The sequence below is a fragment of the Ptychodera flava genome (assembly GCF_041260155.1).
Source record: "Ptychodera flava strain L36383 chromosome 23 unlocalized genomic scaffold, AS_Pfla_20210202 Scaffold_23__1_contigs__length_28996876_pilon, whole genome shotgun sequence".
NCBI lineage: Eukaryota > Metazoa > Hemichordata > Enteropneusta > Ptychoderidae > Ptychodera > Ptychodera flava.
Window position 1 is genome coordinate 5,971,124 of NW_027248277.1, and position 24,938 is coordinate 5,996,061.

Sequence of the window (24,938 nt, forward strand, 5' to 3'; positions counted from 1 at the left end):
CTACATCAATTCATGGGCCATTTAAGGTAGTATGCACCTCGAAGGTGAGATACTTAAACTTTTGTTCGAACTTTCTTCGATAAGACTTTTAACCATTCTTGTACCAAACTAAGAATAAAAATCAGGGGTCGTGGTGCAAAATTTCGTTCTTGAGAAACAAATTACCGAACATTTACCGATATTTGAAATTCAAAATGGCTGCCATCCCTGTATGAACTCTATGGGGAAAAAATAAAATATTGATTTTCGAAAAACGAAGACTGTTGATTTTTCCTGAATCCAAGTACTTTAAAATAAGTCCTTGGTCACAAGTTGTAGATCAGGAAAGTAATGATACAATTGAGGGTCCGAATATCTGTCCCCGGGGCTCATTCTATGGTTTGTGACGTCACATTGTGTCAATAGTCACCATTGCAAATACTGCATGCTTTTCAAGCTACGCACGTGTTACCAAACGGCCGATTGAAGAATGCTGACTGGACAAAGATTTCAATTGATTCGTTTATGCCGTTTGCCGGATGGTTAAAGATCTTTGATTAATTCCCCATGGGTGACCATAATAGCATTAAGTTTTATTACATGCCTCGTATATAGAACGTCGCGCGCTCCATAGGATTCAATGGTGACTCGTCGATGACGTCGCGGGCCGCATAGCCATCACTTGATAACTTTTTGATATAAAAATGTTGAAATTACATGTTTTGAATAGTAAATCCGGTTTTTGGAAAAATTGCTTCAAAAATTGATAAACCGCATAACAATAGTTCAAATATATCAATGCGCCATTCGATGATGAAAATCGTCTCATTTGTAACGGATTTTCGTCTAACATGGAAATAAAGCATTTGATTATCATTGCCAATAAACGTAAATATTTTGAGTGAAAATTGTGTAAGAGAAGGATTGAATAAAAACATTATAGCCCAAGGGACTATAACTCTAACAAGGGACTATGTACCCTGGGGGCAGGAGACCATTTGCCCTCCTTACGTCTGGCAAATGGTCACCAACCCTCGGGCTCATGGTCCCATGTTTGGGCTATGATATATAAAATACTCCTACTTTAGAACCTTCTTAGCACCACCTCCCACCATCGACAAATGATACATCAATATCGACTTGGATAAGAAATTTCGCCCTCAGCGGTATAAACGCTTTCTGATTGTGGGCATTATGTCATAATCTCCCGTATCGAACACATTGCTGTGTGATATGCCGCGCCAACCTCTTCGTTTCTGATACCAGCGGCAAATTATCTCACCAAACATGTTTTACATCCGAGATACAGATACTTCATATGTTAAGTTGAGTGACTATCATAGGCTTCACTGAGAAGACAAGAAATATGATGGGAAAAACTAGTGTTCCTACAATAGATTTTGAGATCTAGTACAGAATGGGCTTTAGATTTTGTGCAGTTCACACTACTTTATGACTAATTTCAGTTCCCAAACATCCACGGAGCTGGCTAAACCAGCAACATTCACTATAAAGCGAAATGCTAGATATACGGCACCTCTATACTGATTCTGTACATTTGTCAAATACGTAAAAATATTATTGTATGTATACATAAAAAATGCACTGCGCACTTGGTCCGTAATGATCTGATTTACCTAATAGGCTTGTTCTACATGTTCTGATTTCCGTTACGTATATGAATATACTGGAAGTTGCACCATTTGTCGAAATTTGACCTCTGTGTCGTTTTGTCGGTTCATGTTTTGCCATTATCGGGTTACTGAACTGATTTCTGAAGAAAGCACAAATAAGCTGGGGCCAATAACTGAACAAGTGTTCTTTGAAACACAACCTATTTGACTTTTTTCGCATGGACTTTCCTCCAGCTAAATCATTTTGCATCAAATTATCTTTTTATGTTCCCATTTATGCTGACGTATATTATTTATGTTTCTCGGATTTAGGAAGTAAGACAAACGCGAAAATGCATGTTTGATGAAATGATTCTTTTGACTCCAGAGACGCAGAGACTTTTACGCGTTATGCTTTCTAGACGCTTCATCGTTACCTCTGACCATGTCAATAGTTCAGGGTCAAAGGTCATATCGAGAGGTGGACGAGAGTGTGAGTCAGACACAGAACAAACAGGTGGAAGGCAAAGGGCAAATATATGGCATACTCTAAACCGAAAAGGAGAAACATAGGTACAAGACGGATAATTCTCGGATGTGACGAACAGACAACAAGGCAGACACACAGACAACAATTGTATGACGTAAGCACATGTTTAATAATTGTAACTACGTATTTTACCATTACCAAATAAAGGTACAATAAAATCAGATTATAATACTGAAATATCAGTAAGAACAGGAAAATCTACATTCGGGATATCGAATTTATAATTTCCGTCAGCCACTTAGAACATTTTTAGAATTAAAATGAGGTCAAGCAACGATTACAGGCATGCGAAGTCACGATGTCGGTTTCACGTCTTGTGAAACGCCTTCAGCGCAATTTTCTGAATAAACTGACGATTTTTCTTCTACTCAGATGAACAGCACATGTTGAAGACAAACTGTTGGAATTGGGCTAACATTCCCTCTTTCCCCTGAAGACCTGTATAAGTAGGAAAAAGAACAACAAACAAACAAAAATAAAACGCATTGAACGGTTGGACGTCTCTCTCTATCCATCATGTTTCGGCATGTTTAATTTTTGTCAAAATAAACACTGCTATTTAGGTTCTGACCAAGCCGTGATGAAGGTAGAATAATTAACATAGCAATGTCAGGTATTGGTTGTGTGAGGATTATCTCAGGAGTTTAAAAATATCTCAGGAACACAATATCTCAGGAATTTAATAACACCTTGTGCCTCATCACGTGTTCTTCGTTCATCTGATAAATGCCTTCTGCACACACCTAGATGGAATCTGACTACCTATGGTCGCCGCTCCTTCTCTGTAGCAGCTCCTGTCCTTTGGAACTCTTTGCCCCTGGACATAAAAACCTCTCCTAATGTCAACATTTTCAAAAGACGCTTAAAAACTTACATCTTCCAGAGAGCATTTTCATTGTAACTCTAAGCGCCACTGAGCATTGTTTAACTTTGGATATTAGGCGCTATACAAATTTTCTAGATAGATAGATAGATAGATAGATAGATAGATAGATAGATAGATAGATAGATAGATAGATAGATAGATAGATAGATAGATAGATAGATAGATAGATAGATAGATAGATAGATAGATAGATAGATAGATGAGACAGCTGCTTCGACTCGAGAAGCAGCTGATAAAGGAGTTGATACATTTGCATAAATGACATATGAACCTTCACTGCAAATATAATATGCACCAGCCTTGTCAAAACCTACCGGCCGCGCTTGGCAGGTTCAGTCGGTGATAAACAGAATGTTATCTGTGTAATGTGTTCACATAATTAGTGTCGTTTGGTTTATACTTAGGCGCTGTAAATAAAATTATTTGTTTGTTGTCCGCGTGCTGGTAGGTTTTCAGAGAAAATTATGAAAACAAAACACAATGTTAACACTATAATAAATAAAATATAATTATTCCAAAAGAAACCAAATAAAAAATAAACTTATGTTAAAGGGCCATTATTTGTAACTTTTGACCATTTTTTACCGGGAAAATTCCATGTTGGAGGCTCATATTTGTTGCAAAATGTTGTTTTACGAAGAAACAAACATGGTTAGTCATGTTATAGCCACATAAAACTGCTAATTTTTGTCCAAACGTGTTGCCCTTCCGAGCTCGTTTGTTGACGTCTGGCATGCTCAGCGTGCTGGGGAGAACGCAGATATGGTGACGCCGCGATCACCCGAGATATACAAGTTCACCTTTATTGTGGGATCAAAACAACATTGCGTCGTGGATTGCCAGACATCTGGCTACGCAACGTGTTCGGACAATGGACTACGACGTAAGTACCGGGCATAAGTAATGAATATTTATTTTTAAATTGCTGTAAATGGCTCGCGCAGGTGCAGAAGAATGCCTACGTTGGAATCCGCGTGTCAACAGAGTTTGTATTTCTGTCCGGACAAAAATTGAAATTTTCGTTGTAAAATCACATGTTATTTAGTTGTCGGGCACGTAATGTTTCCGAATAATATGCGATTCTCTGTTATTTGACAGACTCTTCAACATGAGCCAGTGATCATTTCAATCAAAACTAACGGAAAAATCGCCAGAAGATACAGCTAATGGAACTTTAATATACTTGTGTTTTTTTTCTCTGTGTTTCTTTTTTCCCTGGCTGGCTGGTACGTTTTTCAAAAATCAAAGGACGGGAAACGAAGAATTTTATTTATATGGCCGTAATTTCTTAAAGTGCTATTTGATTCTCTACTTTTTTCCAGTACATTTTAACTGTACACAAATATGCAAATCATAACATAGTACCATAACATAATCATAACATAATCATAACATAGTATGTGTACCAACACAAAATACAACTCATAATCCGTGCTGGTTATTTTAATGTTATTTTTGAATAACGAATAAGTCAATGTATGAATAAATAAATAAATAAATAAATAATAAGTCGATATTTCACACTTCTCTGGTTTCCGATCTCGTCCAAGACTGAATCTCCTGACAATTGTTGCAACTTGAGGCAAATTTTAAAATGTTTCAAAATGTCTAACAGGCGAAGTCGGATAATTTGTTTTGTACGGTAAAGTCATCAGACAGCAAGTAAAAGAAACAGAATTAGGTCTCCATTATAATTTACCTGCAGCAACGCCTATCGGTCGTGGCTTTGGATTGCACAGATGTCCTCCCTGGACGTCGACATCAAGCTCCACATCGACATCATCTGTCCACGCTTCTAGTTCACACAGATACAGCCTGGTCTCTCGGCAGCGTATCTGCACGGTTATGTACCTGCCGGTCACCGGGCCGTGGATACACTCTATGTCAACGGTAGGGTACCTGGAGGCGTCTTTCCCAACCACGCCACACATCCTATTCTTCTTGAAGTCAATGAAAGAACCTACCCTGACCTCAGCACCCAGAAGTGGGTCCGCTATCAAAGAATGTAAGCGTAAGCAGTGAGGAGAAAGACATTCAATGATTTCGGGTCTAAAGCCTTTTTTTCAATGATTTATGACAGATAATATCTCATTGAGAATAGTCTAGCACTGTCTCGTCCTTACTGTCCTGGCTTTCTGTCAATCTGTCTGTATGTACCATCTCTCTCTCTCTCTCTCTCTCTCTCTCTCTCTCTCTCTCTCTCTCTCTCTCTCTCTCTGTCTGCTCTCTCTCTGTCAATCTGCCTGTATGCGCCATCTCTCTCTCTCTCTCTCTCTCTCTCTCTCTCTCTCTCTCTCTCTCTCTCTCTCTGTTTGCTCCATTTCTGTCTGTCAGTTTGCCTGTATGCGCCATCTCTCTCCTGTTATTCTGGCTGTATACGCCTCTCTCTCTCTCTCTCTCTCTCTCTCTCTCTCTCTCTCTCTCTCTCTCTCTCTCTCTCTCTCTCTCTCAGCGTTACGATGAATAGGACAGTTCTTAGTAGGCTATGCCCGCTCATATCTAACGTGCATCCCCTTCGTTCAACGTTCTTATGAATTTTGCTCGTCTTACTTCACGCATGACTTCAAAGGATAGATCAATACGGTAACAAGAAATAAGGAAACGAACTAAAGTGTAACCTGTACGAACAAAACTGTACTTACAATCGATGCAATCATCGGCCGTTGTGAGCGAGACATAATAAATCTCACGGACTTTTCCCAGGTCTACTCTGAACCATGGCTCGTACTCAACCTGGGTGACAGTACAAGAACCATGGCAGAAGGTAGAGTCGCTGCTACCGTCAACTGCATCGCTTGACTGGGTGTACCAATAACTGGAACTCTGCTCAGTTCTCTTTCCACGTGCAATGTTGGAATTGCACGGTGGAATTCGAGCTGTGGCGATACGGAGAAACGTTTCACGTGACTGGTTTATTATCATGGTGGAATGTCTGCTTAAAGTAATAAACTATCATAAGAATTCTTCTATAAATTGATCCTTGGGGCATACGGGTGTTAGATCTATACAATGTTACGTTTTTGTGACTTTGTTGTGCACTTTTGCCTGCGTTTTTAGGCATGGCGTCAAACTGAAAAGAAAATTGTTACGTACATTGTGCCTTATTGAGGTAGTATGTCTTTCATCAAATTCAGAATAAAAATCAGGGATTACCTTGCAAAAGTTTTGCTAGAGAAACAAATTACCTAAGTAAACGTTTAACAATATTTGAAATTCTAAATGACCGTCATCCCTGTATTAACTCTATGGGGAAAAATAAAAATTGAAAAACTGAGAAAATTTTTTTTATTCCTAGAGCTTTAAAATGAACCCTTGCACGCGGTAGACCAGAAAAGAAAATAATTATGGTAAAAATTTGAGTCAGAATGTTTGTCTCCAAGTGCATTCTTCAGCAAATAGACATATGGATAGCGCCAAGAATCAGTTAAACGCACTGAACTACACGACTGATAGGAAAGTGACCCCTTGCAGTGAATTGATAGTTATACGTACCATGCTGATCGGAAATAGAGGTTTCAATATCAGGACACGGACAATCGTGCTTTGGTTCCTCAGGCATACAGCTTGGTGGTGGTGGTACAGCTGCAGCTGTTGTTGGTGCGACGGTCGGGACTGGGGGCGCTTTAGTTATTAGCACTTCTACTACTTCTTCAGTCGTCGGAAGGTTTGTAGTCGGAGGGGCTTGGGTTGATTTCTCTGCTGTTGTTGGTGGGATTGTTTTTGGAGCGGATGGAGTCGGCTCAACAGGAGTGGTGGGTGGAACAGGTTCCTCCGTGGTGGGTTTGGCAGTAGTGGGTGGTTCTTCTGTTGTGGGTTTGGCAGTGGTGGGTGGTTCTTCTGTTGTGGGTTTGGCAGTGGTGGGTGGTTCTTCTGTCGTGGGTATGGCGGTGGTGGGTGGTTCTTGTGTTGTGGGTATGGCAGTAGTGGGTGGTTCTTCTGTCGTGGGTATGGCAGTGGTGGGTGGTTCTTCTGTTGTGGGTTTGGCAGTGGTGGGTGGTTCTTCTGTCGTGGGTTTGGCAGTGGTGGGTGGTTCTTCTGTCGTGGGTTTGGCAGTGGTGGGTGGTTCTTCTGTTGTGGGTTTGGCAGTGGTGGGTGGTTCTTCTGTCGTGGGTTTGGCAGTGGTGGGTGGTTCTTCTGTCGTGGGTTTGGCAGTAGTGGGTTTAACAGTTGTTGGGGCCTCAGCTGTAGTGCGTTTCACCGTCGTTGGAGGAAGTGTGGAAGGCGGTGGAGTCCAAACGTCTTCTGAACCTACGGATTTACATGTTAAAAGAGTAATTATAAATGACTTTTATACTTTTCTCTCTTACAAACTGTTAAATCAAGGTTACACCAGAGAAAGACTTGTCTCTACATTCAAACGCTTTTTTGGCAGGTATCGCAAGCTGGTAGATAAATACAGCATCTCTCTTCGACAAATGATCACTGATGGCATCAGTGACATTGGACCTTAGTTTGTGACCACTACCTATTTGACTTACAGATTGATATATGGCGGGTGCCACGTGTGGGGCAGGATGCGCTTACTATTTTCGAACACCTGACATCACTTCTTGGCCTTTTGGCCAGAGGTCCATATATCTTTCTTTCATGAATCTGACTTTGTTGTGTGTAGCGCTGCTTTACTGTCTGTTCTGAGTTGTTTTGTGTCTATGTTTATAACTAGTGTATTACGAATTTTGACCTAGTGTTATGGATCACGGACGGGTATGATCGCGATTATTTTCTCTAAAGAAACTAAGAAAAACATGCCTATAAATTCTTCTCCTACTAATTATCGCCATAATTATTATGCACCCAAGTCTGAAATATATGACATTTTCTTGCATGCTGAGTCTCGGTATTACTGGTACGAGGTCAAATAACAGTCCTGCTCAACCGGTCAAATAACATTGGCGTTACTTGACGCGACTTGACCTTTGATATTTTTTTTAATCTTAAATCAAACAAAAACCCCGATGCAAACATCTTTCCCTTTTACATACATCTAATGCGGACTACACCACCGAATTAATGTCGACAAATACTGAAACGAGTGAAATTATGAGGTATATTTCTGTCGAACTACTTTTTCATTGCGCGAGTTTACTCTTGCTTCTGTTACGTATTTGATGCCGCATCACCGCTTCTCCATGGAGATGAAGATTAATAATTTGTAGCAGCCAGTTCACACGTGTAACAAAACACCATTACATAGAAATGAATGACGAATTAAGGTATGATAATTTGCACAATTCAAAGCTGTTTGAATTCTGTTCCAAGATACGATGTTTAAACCGTAACCATTAGAATGAAACCACTAAAGCTATTGGTATTAACCATTAAACAATTATAATGCATCAGTACTTACCGCCACACGTGAACGTTCTATCGACAATGTTTATCAAGTCAACATATTCCAGCTCATGCCACGACACGACGTTACCACAGTCTGGAACACATGTCTTTGATGCCCTCTAGTGGAGAAATTCGGAGAGGAAAGGAGGAAGGAGAGTTTATAGAGATACATGTTCTACTGTGCCTTGGGATTGTACATAGAGATCAACATTGCTAAGGAGCTGTTATTGAGCCTAGAAAAATATTCTTTGTGAACGAAATCGTGTATTTTGTGATTTTATCCGTAATAAGTGAATATATACTACTGAAACTCGGGGCGTAAGCTTATAGTCACGCGGTTACTGATTATAAACCTCTGAGAAATGCAAACAAGTTCGGAAGATTTGAAAAAAACATGTTTCACGGCGACAAACGTTGTCCAAACGCCCTAATTTACCGAGATTTTACTCGGAACTTATCTTCCTGAGCATGGTTTAGAACGACTCACTCAGGAAGTCTTTGATTTAAAATTGTGTAAGGTCGTTAAAATTTGAACGGATTTCCTGACAAATCTAACAGTAATTCTTCTCACAACTTGTGAACAGATGTTACACATTATATCAGTACCAAACAGTTGACAAGAGTCGTGTAAGTGGTACATGACTAACGTTGCTAACACCGGATATCATAAATAAATCTTGTGGTGTCCAAATCCATTGCTTGTGACATCAGAGAGCCCCTCAACTAAGCGAAAATTTGGAAAAACAAAAATCTGGTAACAAAATTATGATTTTACATCCCGATAAAAGCTAATAGGACATTTCTGAACAAAATCGGAAAATGTGTAACGCATGCGCACGGCTTCCATATGTAAACGAGGTTTAGAGTTGGCGCTAATATTATGCACAGTCACCGAAGTAAAGTTAGATACCCTCTCATACATAATAAGTAGTTTGTGACATGCTTTCTTCTACATCTGCGGCTCCTCGGGAACTGTTTGTGAAGGTAGAATGTCTAGATATCGTCTAAAATGCTACGATCCCTCGTAAAGTGCGGTCTACTTGTATGTCAATACCTGACGACAATGTTTCCATGCAGATGAATGAGGGCGCACTTGTGAAAACAAAATGAAATGAAAGGGAATTCCCTCGCTCACCCGTATCCCTCTCGTGCTCAGAACTTTGTTGAAGAAGTTGAAATATCGCATTTTGCCGTAGAAGGCGTCTTCTTTATTGTACCCCCCTCCAACTGTACTCTGTTTCTGTCCAAGGATCAAGGACCCACCGCCTTGAATGAGCTCTCCGGCGGCAAGACCAGTTCCCCTGTACAGTTCTTCTTTCTTGACGAAGATGGCAAAATCGCCGAAGAAGGAATCCCATGTTACGCAAACCATGTGAGAGGTGCCGTTGTTCAGGTTGATTCCAGTCGGCTCGCTCCTCTGGTTGTTGATGATCACCGTCAAGTCGTTGACATTCTCGAGCACTATACTGCCCTCAGTGTCGCCCGGTACAAAATAGCTGTACACAGTGTTGGTGAGATTTGCATACAGGTCATCGAGCGAGATCCATACACATATGGTGAATTCGGAAAGGTCTGGGATATCTTTCGGCATGGGTGACAGACTCCAATCACCAGAATTGTCAACAACCCAGAGATTATCATCAAACACACCTGGCCGGCAAAAATCTTCCTCAGCTGATGTAATGTACAAAGGTACGACATTTAATTAACTTCCACCCCTTTTCTCTCTCCTCAGAGGTCCAACTTTACCATAGAAAAACAATTGGATTGATCTAAACCACTTTGTGAAAGGGTTAAAGGTGAAATCAATCACACCTGGCCATCAATATTCCTCGATATAATTAATTTAAGCGATGAATCACATCCATCGACGGCGTACAGAGAACGAGAGTTTGACTACGTCACTCCATATATGGAGTGAACTGGTCTAAACCGAGTGGTATACTTTTTGCTCCGGAGGTTTATTACTATTATATCATAAAAGGACATTGAAATTATAGCTTGAAACGTTAAAAAGGGACATTTTCTCTAGATAAAAGCTCGTGTGTGTTACAACCGTGACGGTGCTATATCGGTAATATAGCACGGTTATTTTTACATCTTGACCAATCAGATCACTTATTTGCGCCACCAATATACTGGTACGATATAATGGCCTATATATTACTGCTGGTTCGGGTCCATTATCAACTCTTGGCCTGTGCTAAGATTGTGATAAGAAACAAAATGGTTCTTCCTGGTCGTCTTGAACCCATTTTCTCAGATCTGATCTCAATTGCGTCGGCTCACGATCTATCCATAGGCATCAGTGCGTTCACTTTGTTTTCTTTTTAAAAAACCGGGGCCACTTCAGAGGCGACAAACTCTCAGTATAGTGAACAAATACTGTGTTCACACTCGGTAAAATTAGAAACGTTTCAGGGACACTCTTTGTGATTGATAGTTTGGGTCCGCTTGTGTCCACACACACAAAGTTAAGTCTTGTTTATACAATTGTCACCGAACACATATAGCCAATAACAATATTCGAAAGCTGAGATAATATACAGGGTAAATATTTTATCAAAACATTGTTTACAGGAAATAGATACGATCGAATTAAAGAAGAACATTTTATTCAAACTCTCCCATGGCGTTCAACTTGATTTGTTCGAAGTTAGACAAAAACCTGCTGATTTATAATATTCCCGCTCACACGAAAATCCAAGTGTCTTCCATATTTATTACAGAACCTAAGAAACGCTCCTACATTATTCAGCAGTCCATTGATTGGTGGCCCAAAAAACGATAAGAAAATTTGGCCAATCAGTTTAAAGTAAAAATTTTCCGATCTGCCCGCGGATTTTGGGATAAGTTCCCGTCGACGTTCAAGATTATTTGTTGATTAAATTTGCATAAAAGAAAGGCGATGAACAGCCGACATTTAAAAATCATAGAAAACCACTCTCACATGACTGATTGCTTTGAGTCAAACTATTGTGGTGAATAAGTTAAACTCCTAACGTTGCAGCAATACTTACGGCAATGCATCTGATCTAGCTCTTCAAACTCATTGATTGAGACGTCGATTAAAGGCGATTCCAAAGTAAAGAAATATGGCCACCAGATGACGTCACCACAAGTGCGATTACACATGTCATTGCGCAACCTCTGTAAATGACACCGGATGAAGGAATTGATGTGGAGGATAAGGTATAACGAATAACAGGCATACCTCAGTTGGAAAGGATACACATACATACATACATACATACATACATACATACATACATACATACATACATACATACATACAGACAGACAGACAGACAGACAGACAGACAGACAGACAGACACAGACAACAGACATACAAACAAACAAACAGACAGACAGACGGACGGGCATAGTTTTAACTAGCATACACGGTCATATTCAACTATTCAAAAAATATACGAAAATGTTGTGTACTCAAATATTTTATCAACGTTGCACCATGGAGGTAGCAGAGACTACCTCCATGGTTGCACAATCCGATCTTGTTCCCTGTCCCATTTCTGCCGCTGGCTGTGCTTCGCTCACGAAATCTGTGTTTGTCGTCTGCAGGTAGTCATTTTGATGTTGTTGTAGAAATTGTATGACGCCAAACAACCAGAATGGTGAAAAATGGCAGTCGCACACTGAGCGGGGCCAGTCAGCGGCAGAAATGTGGCAGAGAATTGGAGTATATCAAACAGTCCATTGCACGTGATCTGTCAGAATACAGTCAGGCTACTTGAAAATAAGGTGAAAGTCTCATCACACAGGTATTCAAGAACATTAACTTTTAACATCCGCCGAAGTTGTGATAATGTTTGGTACCTAGAACCGAGCAAATGACATTATTTTGCGACATGACCATTTTAGTATTGTGTATTTCTTACCCGTATCTCACTAGCGTCAAGTCTCTCAGACCACATGTTGAAATTCCAAATCTCGGCAGAGAGGCCGCTGTTTGGCTCGAAAGACCCTCCGGCTGTTTGCTTCTGCCCAATGACAAATTGTCCACCGCTGTGTACCACCACACCTTTGGCCAACTTCCTTCGACTGGTCTCTTGTCCGTCTAGGTAGTAATAATGTCTCCCGTTGGAGAAGTCCCACGCCACGCAGACGTGATGCCAGTTGCCATCTTGGATATTGACCTTCGAACTTTTCTCTTCCTGGTTCGCCACTGTCAGTTTCAAGTCCGACGGGTTCTCGAGCACGATACTGCCCGTCGTGTCGCCCTTAGCGAAGTAGCTGAAAATGGTTTGATCGGGGCTAGCGCCAACTGGGACCTTGATCCAGAAACAGGCCGTGAATTCGGGCACTTCTGAGAGTTTGCGATCAAAAGTCACGTGGTTCTGATCGCCATCAAATACAAAAGCTTGATTCCTTACACCTTCTTGGTTACAGTATCCAACATAATTAGGATCTGGCGGGAAAGAGGTCAATCATATGCAAATAATCAGGCACGATGCAGAGCGACCCATTCAGAAAGGCTCAATGAGCAGAGCTCTTTGCATAACTAAGGGACTGGTCAGTTTCTTCGGCCTGGGGGGGGGGGGCGGGCGGTGGATTAGTTTTTGCCGACGTCAAAAAGTGGCTGACCACCCCCCTATTCCAAATTTTGAAAACAGGGTGACCCCCCCCCCCCGGCGCGCGACATAGGTAAACCAAAAGGTGGACATAAATTATATATATATATATATATATATATATATATATATATATATATATATATATATATATATATAAATATTATATTATATTTTACATTTTACATATATATTTATATTTTAAATAGTCATTCTATGTTTTAATGAAATTGTTAACATGTCAGTTGTAAGATAGGAATTTCAAAGTGTCAATCTTAAAGTTTGAATACAGTACATTTTGAATTAACTGTATTTTGAATGAGCTGTGAATGTATTTTACACTTTCTATGCTTAACCAGATGTCCTGAACTGTTGTACAGAAATGGATGTCAATCTTTAATATCAAAGAGGAAAAAGCAGTGAATCAAAAACTTTGATGGGTGTTAAGACTTGCCAACCATCCAATTAAATCTCCTGAGGAGCCATAGAGAGCTTTTTTAGCCAAATCTGATGTGTGCAGTGTCTGAGAGGGCCTTTTCTTGTAACATTGAAACCATAAAGGCACAGCTAATAATGACAAAAACTGCCTTTTTAACTGTTATTTTGTTCATAAAAAAGCATCTTTCTACAGAAAACCTGTGACACAAAGGAAAATAATTGCATCAATGAGAAGGAAAGATATCTTGTCATTTTTCTATCTCTAAAATAAGTCACTGTATCAAATATATGTTGTGAAATATTTGTACATGTTGCTTTCTCATACTGAATTCTCATAGAGAGAACAGAAAAGTATCAGGAATTTGTCATCCTTTTCATATGAAATGTAGATTTCATAATGTACACTTTCACTTTGCAAACATCAAGATATCTCTGATTTATTAAAGTATGACGCCCGAAGGGCGCCGAAAAATATGAAACATCCTGATATCTCTGATATATATGCCTTGTATATTAAAGTCATGCACCTGAAGGGCATGCTGAAAAATGTCTGATATATTAAAGTAATGAGCTTGAAGAGCACGCTGAAAAATATTGAACATACAGATATCTCTGATGTATGTATGCTTGATATGTTAAAGTTTGGCGTGCTGAAAAATATGACTGATTATTAAAGTTACGCCCTCGAAGGGCGCGCCGAAAAATACAACTGAATGATGAAATTTGTGGCTGACACTAGCATTTTAGGCAATGATGAGCCTGTGTCAAAATTCAAAAACACACTGACCCCCCCCCCCCCCCATTGGGTATTTCAAAAACATGGTGATCCCCCTATCACCAAAGTCAAAAACAGGGTGACCCCCCCCCATGAATCCACCGCCCCCCCCAGGCTGAAGAAACTGACCAGTCCCTAAGTAATAACACACCGAGGACAGATTACGATTTTTGCCCGCCCAAGGGATGGTGCTCATGACGGTAATATTGATGATACACGAGCCAAAGGCGAGGGTATTATATATCAGTGCACGCCACAGGGCTGTATCAACTGAGCCATGTTTTATCACTTTTTGTTCTATATCACGTGAGCGAGGCTCAGCCAATCACAGTACCTGGATAATACGTGAGGTGTAATATTGAAGTTTATGACCAATGTAATTGCAAATATGACATTCTAGGTTTTGCTTACATCATGCTTGTCAACATTGTGCCGACGGTAAAAACGCATTATAAAGCTTTCTATCATGTCAATGTATGTCCAAGCTTTTCTGTAGTTTTGCATTGCATTGTTTCTTCAGTGTTGGACATTGGATATACTGGATTGTACAGTGTCTCCAAACGACTAGTTGTATCGGCCATAGAACCCTGCTGATGTGAAGCGTGACGCTCCACATCAGCCTATATGTGAATTCAAATGTAGATACATTTTTCATCTTGTTTCCACTACGCTGCATACCGAACTGGACCTATTAGGAACTGATACTGTCGTTTACGATGGCATTGTGGGAAATGTGGAATTTGTAAACACTACACAATTTGTGATCTATTTTCTATTCACATTCTACTCAAAGTGACAGGGTTGTAAAACAAACGCCTACTCAAGCGGACAACATTTTATCCGAAGGCAAAACAGTCAAGCAAAGCATTTGCGCCTGTACACCTTCAAATATTGACAACATTGGTATTTTTTGCACCTTTTATCGTCAGCTTTGTATTTGTTTTGTTTCTTCAATGGAGGGGATCGTCGGAAAAACGCTCAACCGGGCCGTAGAGGGCCGTACGACCGCTAATGTAAACTCTATTCCCGAGGTACGTTGGCGATTTATGAAAAGTACATGTTTTAACATAATTGACATCGTAAGATTTTTAGCAGCTATCTTGAAGTGACGCATCTAGATATCGAGTATGAAATACATTATTTGTAAAGAAGAATGTCGCACATGCGCAGTTGGCAAGACCCTATCCCTTTAAACAAAACGACTGCCTCTTCACGCACAGTTATCTCCGCAATGGAATGTGATCGCCCTCTGCCTGGTAAGTATGGGTTGCTTCGTGCAGTTGCCATCAACAAAGATCATCAAGTACGCTGGTATCACGCTTGCGCAACTGATAACCTAATCATTTTATCTCTTCTTAGTTATCTCTCTTACTTACTTGGTGGCAAATCAGGAGTTGACAATGACACGCCAGTCAAATCGTTTCTCTCCAATTGGTTCCAGTGAAAGAAATCACCACAGCCAGGATTGTATCTATCCTCAGAAAGTGCCTATAAGTTTGAAGGAATACATATATATATATATATATATATATATATATATATATATATATATATATATATATATATATATATATATATATATATATATCGAAGTATACAGATGTCCTCGAGGGAAATTACAGTGCTCAATGCAAAAAGCAGAGCGTTATAAATAAACAGATTACTTCAAGTACAAAGTAATGAAATCTATTACTTAAGTTTCATGCATCTTGCAATCCTCAGATAGAGTGAAAGGATTTCTAGCTCGACACTCTTACATATATGATTGGGACGAACCATTCTATTTGTAGGTAGTGTTAAAATTCGATAAATAATATTTGTTTTGGTGGCGACATTTTGAAACCAACTCAGAGCGTTTGTTTAACAGTGTAGATTTGTCAGCATTGATAATGTGCAGCTTTTCTGATATACAAAGATTACATCGCTTGTTCATGTTAGAGTAGCTCAATGCTTTATCAATGATTGACCATGAAATGTCAAAGTCTTGTCCCTTATTTCTTAAGTTCCATACATATTTTGATAACTCGGTGTCGTTTTTGTATCTCTCGTTGCGGAACGACTTCATGTGATTAGCGTAGCGCGTCTTGAAGGTGTTATCAGTGAGGCCGATATAAACCCTCTCTCCGTTTTCCTCCGTTGATACGTTGGCCTTGTACACCACGCCTCTGACTTGACAGTTACCCTTCAAGGGGCATGCCGACTTAACCCTGCAATTGCAATTATCTGGTTGGTCCTTACGCTGTTCTCCGGAGATTACCCTCTTATTGTGCGATTTGATTATACTTGCCATATTCCTCATACAGCTATAACTCACTTTTATTGTGTTTCTGTTGAAGATCTTGTGAAGTTTAGACCCCTTTGGAAAATATTTATCGACAAGTTGGGGAAATTTCCTGCCGATGTTAGTTCCCATATTCTTGCTGAGAGGGGGGTTGAACCACGTGATATGACGCTTCCTGTTATTGCTTCTCCTCGCTGATTGGTTGGTCTTGGTGAATTCAATTTGTTCGGTGTAGCCGCTTGCCTTTAGCGCTGTATTGTATCGCCCTTTATATTTATCAAAGATGCCCTTATCACTAGATATTGTTGAGATGCGTTTGCTTATTGCGTCAGGTATGTGATTAATAATGGTTGGCGGGTGATTAGACTGCTTATAGACATACATTGTTTGGTCGTTCGGTTTACGATACGGGTAGAACTTGCCGTCGTTCAGATTAAATGTCACATCTAAGAAGTTTGTAATCTTCTGGTTTGTCTCGATCGTGATTTTCAGGCCAATGTCATGAAATATCTTTGTGATTTCCTTTCTGATCTTATCCGCCTTGCTGGCCGTCATATTTTTGAGTACACCAAGCCCGTCATCCCGATTATATATGTAAGAGTGTCGAGCTAGAAATCCTTTCACTCTATCTGAGGATTGCAAGATGCATGAAACTTAAGTAATAGATTTCATTACTTTGTACTTGAAGTATTCTGTTTATATATATATATATATATATATATATATATATATATATATATATATATATATATATATATATATATATATATATAAGTTAAACGTGCAGTTCTTCAGGACCTATTCTTTTGGTATTTTACCCCATCGGTGGTTTCCCTATATAAATTGTTTGGGAAATTATTAACCAGTCGTGCTATAGTCTTCATGAGCCATTAATCCAAATGCGACATTTTTATTCTGGCACTCGTCGAGTGAACAATGGAATTTTTTTGTCATTTCTTCTCCTGATATGCCAAAGTTTGTACTCATATTTCACGTCTGATATTTTGACTAGTCCCTTTCATATTTGTTGAAAAATAATACATTTTGCCGGATCGGTACTTCAAAACAGAATTTAGTCTGTCATTGTATTTTATCAATAAAATAATCAGTCAATCAATTAATCTGTCAATCAATCAGTCAGTCAGTCAATTAAATGGATTCCTATGGCGACAAACTCCAAATGGCGCTTTACAGAGTAGTTTCGGGGCCGTCGATAATAAAAGCTGACGCACGACAAACGTAATTCTTTCGTTTAGGGGGGGGTAGTAAAAGCTCATTTCGTTTTGTGTGTGTCAACATCGCATAAGGATTTTCCTCTATTGTTTTCGAAGTGCGACTTTGCAGCGAGAACGCAATACTACCTTCGCGTTTAACGAGAACAGAATGACCACAAAATACGGAGACAGAAAAGAGAACGAAAACACATGAATGTGAAATAAAAACTTGTATGCTTTTTCAACGTGAAACATGTATGTGAAACATTTTCCCACGCGCGAAATACATTAAAATGTTCTGTCTTAAAAAGTGAAACGCGTAAAGTGGAGGTTTATTTATTAATGTGCCTTCCGGTTGTTTTCATGGGCGTGCGGATCGGAGAGGTGCGTGTGGGTTTGTCAGAAACGGCGTCATAATACGAAATTGATTTCGCATAAGAACTTTCGTTTTGAGGGGGGAGGGAGGGGGTTTCAAGTAAAATGAAGGAATTACGTTTCTTGTGCGTCAGTTTTTATTATAGACGGCCCCTTAGTATGCTCTACTGAACAGAATAGCTGTGATGTTCTTCTTAGAAATCCTTATTTGCATTATGCATTTGAATAGTTGTTTTCCGTTTAGCTTAGAAAAAACTAGCGAGGTCCGAGGTTTTAGATTTTAATTCAAAAAGCTTTGTAATAAGATTGACGTGTTTCTAAATCTCCAGTTCTTCTGTGTCAATTTTAAGGTAGAACGCGCCTCGGAGACAGATATTCTGGCTTTCAAACTTTAACAATTATATTCTAATCCACCACTTGTGGGGGTTCATTCTAAAGCTCTGGGTAAATGAAAATTTTTCACCTTTTTAGTTTTTTGAAAATTGAAATTTTTCTCCCGATAGAATTAACACAGCGACGGCGGCCATTTTAAACTTCAAATATCGGTAAATCTTGGGTAACTTGTTTCTCTAGTACCAAAATTTGCACTGCTTGACTTTTATTCTTGATTTTGAAAGAGATTGGTTGAAGGATTCGTTGAGGAAAATTTGAGCAAAAGTTATAAATCTTTCACTTTCGAGGCGCATACCACCTTAAGGTCGATAAACATGTGAATTCAAAAAGTTATATTCGCCACAACTATCGGTTTATGTTTTACCAGTATTGCGTCATCTTCCAGTTTCCTTGTCCAAATGTTGAACTTGGTTATTTCTCCCTCGTAATTGGTGCCACCTAAGTTAGAATTTGCCTGTCCGATAGTAAATCCACTACCACTACTGAGTGTTCCATTGACGGCTAGACCCTCTTCGTCCAATAGTCTAACACCATCTTTGTAGATCTGGAAATAATAAAGATCGGTCAGTGTCCGGACATTGGGTGTATTGTGCTTATGAAAGGAGTAACTCAAGACATGATTGAGGCAAGTCTTTGATTCGACCGTATATAGAAGTTGGCCTTCAGGCCGGCACTCAACGAAAAAGATGAATAAATAAATAAATAAATAAATACATAAATACATAAATAAATACATGAATAAATAAATAAGTAATAATCAATAATAGATAAATAAAAAAACAAAAAAATAAATACATATTCAATCTTTACTGTAAATCATGAAGGGACAATTGTTGCATTGACGGCTAGGCCCTCTTCGTCCAATAATTTCTATGTAGATATGTAAATGATAAAAATGTCAGTGTTGCCACACTGAGTGTGTTGTGCTTATGAGAGAGATTATAAGGCAAGAGATGATTTAGGCATGACTTTTGTAAAGGCCCTACAAGAAATGCACGCAAATCGGTTTTCAGGCATCCATCCATCGATAACAAGTCATTGACAATGACATTGTCCCCACTTGTAATAGGAGTATTAGTCTTGATGGGACAGGGAAATGTGGTCATTAAGAAGTATCACTGGAGTGTATATATTGAGATCTATGGGCACATAGGTCTATGTCCTAGTTCCCAATTTGAAACACATGAGGCATGTCTAAGTCATAGTTCTAAATCGGGAAAAAAGATCAGACTTCTAGCTGTATTGGCAAGCCAAGAAATACATATGCGCATAATAAATGAGGTACAAGATGTGACATCTTAAGGTCTAATATCCTATCAAAATTGAAGCGTACAGAACTTGTGGTTACTGAGTTATGCATATATATGTATGATCAAGGTCAAAGGTCATCGAGGTCACGTGATATTTTGGGGAAAAAAATGTATTGCTAATTAATCCCTATATGCCAAAAATCAGACCTCTAGCTCTATTGGCTTGCTCAAAATTAGATATGCACATAATTAATAAGGTACAGTATGTGGCGTCATAAGGTCTCCCATCATACCAAATATGAAGGGTGTAGCACTTGTGGTTACTGAGTTATGGACAAATATGTATATTTGAGGTCAAAGGTCACCGAGGTCACGTGACATTTTATAAAAAAAATTGTATCGCTAAGTTATCCCTATATACCAAAAATCAGACCTCTAGCTCTATTGGCTTGCTCAAAATTAGATATGCGCATAATTAATGAGGTACAAAATGTGGCGTCATAAGGTGTCCCATCACACCATATATGAAGGGTGTAGCACTTGTGGTTACTGAGTTATGGACAAATATGTATATTTGAGGTCAAAGGTCACCGAGGTCATGTGACATTTTGTCAAAATGTCTGAGATATCTGCGTGAACGGATTGACTCACGGATTGACGAACGGACGGACATGACCCAATCTATAAGCCCTTAGGACTTCATCTGTGGGGACTAAAAACTGTGTCACTGCATCCTTTTTGCAATATGAATACGATGAAAAACTAAATTTTTATTTTTCTTGGCCTTATAAATGGGAGTCTACGGAGAACTGACTTATGCATGGGAGTCTATGGAGAACTGTCTTATACATGGGAGTCTATGGAGAACTGCCTTATACACGGAAGTCTATGGAGAACTGACTTATAAATGGAAGTCTATGGAGGTGTAAACTAAAAACGGCCAATTTTGATCGCATTGTGAAACGAATCGACGTGCATCTGTATGGGGTAGGGTACTATCCTTGTGCAAAGTTTGGAAGAAATTGACCAGGGCATGTCTGAGATATCTGCGTGAACGGACGGACGCACGGACGGACGCACGGACGGACGCACGGACGGACATGACCCAATCTATAAGTCCCCCCGAACTTCGTCCGTGGGGACTAAAAAAAGATTCGATCTTCATTACTAAAGTCGCGAAGGCACAGATGACATAAAAGAAAAGAAAAAAATATATTACCGAAAACTACATGACTTTAAAGGAAATGATTATGTTAAACTTTCCGTACAGCATCATCAAAACAAGCGAACACGTGATTTCGAAAATTTACGACTTTCATTGGCAGATCGAATCATAAAGAAGAAAATCCCCGGTCTAAGACATCTGGAAAGTTTGGTTTGTCTGCATGTAGTCCCTGTTCAAAAGTCTAAAATTACTATATTTACTAGAGAGTACGTATGTGATTTTTTAGCCATCATTCAATGCAGAAAGTGTATATAGAATTGCAAGCTTTGTTGTCTTGTTTAGCAAGACATTAGTCATTCACAGGATGTGCCACGTCCGCACATATGTTCTTGTGTTTTTCAGAGTTTTACAACCGTGTGCCAGTAAGGGTTCTTATTTTTGCCGACGGCACTTATAGCCGTTTCATCCTCATATATTACCACTTGTTCGCTTCCTGGCTTGACCTGCCATAAAACCCGAATGTGCTACAATATCATCAAAACAAAGCGAGAAATCCCCACCCGCTTTTTTCGTTAGTTTATTTGTGAGCATGGAAAATATGCTTCTGAACATATGCACAGAGTGCCAGGAATAGTCACACGGGAATGGCGCTATCAATTATTACTGACATGTGTCAATCATTCTTGAGATTTCACATTCATGTGTTTGTTTCACCGCTGTCAATTTAAGGCCATTTCATTCCAAAATGGAACTCACAAAATGTCAAAGTATTAAAGAACTGCTGGTCAAGGTTCAAAGAAAGGACACTCATCAAAACGAATATATCTACAAGTATTCAATTTCTGTGATGTACGTATTTGTAGAAAGCAAACTGATAGAGAACTTTAACCCAACTGCAACGTGCCTGTTATTTACATGAACAATCCTTGATGCAATGTTCAGCCGTCTTGCAACGGTAGGAGGAGTGGAGAGTTCGTGGGGAAAAAAACTTGCGATAGCTTAAAGGCCTTTGTCAGGCGTCAGATTGTCTTGCAGGGAAATCTACTTATTAGATTACAATTTCAAAGGAAAACAAAAGGCTAAAACAATCCATAATCCTCTTATAGACTAAAACAAACTTGATCCCGGGGATCAAGTCTCTGGCCTTTAATCGCTCGGCTTTAAACTATACTTGATATAATGATGTCATCGCTTGATGGGCTGGTACTGTGGATTGTGAGCTTGAATGTCATCGGCAATATACTGGATGTCCAGCCTCAAAGATATATTTGCAAGAGCCATACCCCATGAATCTGGAAAAAAAGGGCCTTGCAAGGTATGATGGGAAGGGTGACTCGGAAAATCTCTTTGACATATTACTGGTGTAACACTGTCAGTGAGCAGGTACTTGGAAGCTGGTACATGCCAATGCAAAACCTGACATACACAGTGTGTCTCTTGACAAAATATCCATTTCAACCCCTGCTATGTATCTGTGTATCTTCCTATGTATATTTATATCCATTTATTCATTTAAGTCATTAAATATCTCTGTCGGTAAAGATGACGTGCAATGGTCTGTTTTGCAATAACAAACGTTTATTTTCAGAAGTTTAACATTTCTATAACATTCATTTTCTTCCTGATAACAAACTATATGAAACAATGGAATTACATATATACATACCTATATTTATATATATTATAGATAGACAAACAGATAGACAAACACTGCCAGACAAACGGATAGACACACAGAGACACACGCATTGATAGAAAGATAGGTAATGTTCATTCATAGCCATCAAATTAGATTATTCATTTGAAATTTCTGTCTGATATCTTTTTTGTAATTTTTCTTTGAGATATGTACAGGCGAGCAATTAATTTATTCGCCGGAACTAAACAAGATTACAAAAAATAGTTTCTCGACAAGGCTGTGTCAGTCTAAATCACCAAAATATTTCAGGTTTTATGAAAAATAATGGTTTTATCGCTGCTATTTTCAAAGAATACAACGTGTACATTTCTCTGTGACAAAAAGATATTAATTAGACTTTTCACCAACATATATTCACCCACAAAGAGAGTTCAAGGCCAGGGCAAGGAGGTGATGATTCTGTTTCTGCTTATTTGATATTAAACAGCATTGGAAATATGAAAACAAGTAGGGAACAATAACAAACGGTACATATATTTCACGGTCGATTGATTTGCATAGCGCTCAGACGATGCAAAACAGGAAATTCACTCATGTTGCGGAGAACATGATTGAAACTAATTTTGGATAATTGGATGAAGAAGTAATGTCTATTTGATCTGCAAATGTAAGCTCATCTGCTTTTCTTTTTAACTTACACACTTGTTTTTACGAGTAATTTGTAATACCGCAACATTCAGCTATAAGGCACCTAACATCGAGAAATTTGAAAAATATGAAAATCCAATTATCCCAAATTAGTTTCAATCGTGTTGGAGATATACAAAAACATGACAGACCAAAAATAACCGAATTTATAATGACCAACTGCAGCGTAAAAAGTAAAAATTTGAATTAAAAACGGCACTGGTTACCTCGTATACTCCTTGATTGTCTTGATCCTCAAAATTTTTCCATGTGACACAAACGTGTATCCATTCTCCATAGTTGGCTTCCAGGCCAGATTCCAAGCCGTCTTCTCCGTTAACGGACAGTCTCAAGTTCGAAGGATTCTCAAATTGGATGAAGTCGCTATCAGAGACGTACATGTTGAAAATAACACCGGTGTTGTCGGCGGCATCGCTCTTCATCCACCAACAGGCGGTGAACTCGGTGAGTTCAGGGCGTGGGTTATCGTTCTCAACCACGCTACTGGTTCCGTCGAAAACCAGCGAGTTCTCCTCCAATTCACCGCCTTTGCACTCCACGTCGTACAAAGGATAATCGTTGTAATAATCTGAATGTTTTCCAAGAAAAATGGCGCATTATTCAAACGTGCTGAGATGACAGTCTTTACGAGTTGAGCGTGGGAGATGTTTACAGAAACAAAAATGGTAGATACACTTCACGTATAAAGTCGATGAGGGTTCTGCAGAGAGAGAGAGAGAGAGAGAGAGAGAGAGAGAGAGAGAGAGAGAGAGAGAATTTCGAACAAAGAAAAAAGACATATCGTTTTGACATACGAGGACAGACAGAAAGGATTTCGAATACAGTTAGAGAAAAAAACGACTGATATCGATACAACTCGTTTTCGAAATAAGAGGGCAGGTCACATACGTTTTAAAAAAGGAGTCCTGGGGTTAAAAGGCAAATGTTAGTCAACAAATGTCATTGCGAAATTTATGGGACAGGTTACTTCAAGTTATCTCTTCAAAGAAATATATACCCTTACACTCAGAACAGTGACTTAACTTCAGTCAAATCTTCGTTTTCTCAGGTGAGAAGATAACTTGTTTTTAAAACACAACCTACACCTATAGATATGTTTCAGGAAAATATTTATGCAAAAAATGCTTGATCTTCTTTACATTGCAGATTTAATAAAGAGCAACTAGTATCGTTTGGCGATCAACAATTGCCTTGGACGAGAAAAAATTTGGGAGAACATTTTTTGTCCTAATTATGATGAGTTATAGAGAGTAACGTTTTAGAGTTCCAAGCTTCGCAAAATACTTGAAAAAAATTGTTTTCTGCCCGGTTATATGCAGTATGCGTGAATTGAATGGTTCGTTAGTGAGCAATTATGCAAATATTTGACACCTTTTTTAACAACTCTGATGAGGGTCTATTCAGAGATATTTGACTTGTAAAAGGAAATCTCCTACAGCAGAAAGTTTGCAATGTAGAGTTATTTATCTTGTCCAACAGCGGGTCGGAAAAAAAAATCTAGCGCCGATATTTCATCGCGCGGGTAACGACAATAGAATCACCTACCAAATTCACCACTGGAACCCAATATGAACAAGCAGTGGACAAACAGCAGCTTCGATGCCCGCCAAAATACCCTGCCGCCCATGTTGAATGGAATTTCAGGTAACGCCAGATTACTGGTAGTGTCTTGCACCGTATTTGCGTGAAAGATGCCAAAGTGGGCAGACGATCACATTTAAAGAGGATAAGCGCGCGCTTCATTT

The 24,938-nt window shown here is 39.2% G+C and overlaps 1 protein-coding gene across 1 annotated transcript; it reads right to left on the reverse strand.

Annotated features, from left to right (window-relative positions):
• Positions 1–2,227: 2,227 nt before the first annotated feature.
• LOC139124079 (uncharacterized) lies at positions 2,228–24,938 on the reverse strand. Its single transcript, XM_070690211.1, has 12 exons — positions 24,739–24,938; positions 23,400–23,761; positions 18,796–18,975; positions 15,545–15,656; positions 12,263–12,792; positions 11,383–11,512; positions 9,498–10,036; positions 8,376–8,481; positions 6,521–7,276; positions 5,671–5,904; positions 4,728–5,021; positions 2,228–2,580 (listed from the first exon to the last, which is right to left on the reverse strand). The coding sequence occupies exons 1-12, from the start codon at positions 24,818–24,820 to the stop codon at positions 2,507–2,509; spliced, it is 3,399 nt and encodes a 1,132-aa protein (XP_070546312.1). The 5' UTR covers positions 24,821–24,938; the 3' UTR covers positions 2,228–2,506.

Bases quoted from the DNA above. Each gene is read 5' to 3' on its own strand.
- LOC139124079 (XM_070690211.1), bottom strand. From the start codon at position 24,820: ATGGGCGGCAGGGTATTTTGGCGGGCATCGAAGCTGCTGTTTGTCCAC. The intron at 12,793-15,544 runs GTAAGTAAGAGA...CTTTCCCGCCAG, and splicing joins AACTCCTGATTTGCCACCAA to ATCCTAATTATGTTGGATAC. The intron at 11,513-12,262 runs GTAAGAAATACA...TGTCATTTACAG, and splicing joins TTGACGCTAGTGAGATACGG to AGGTTGCGCAATGACATGTG.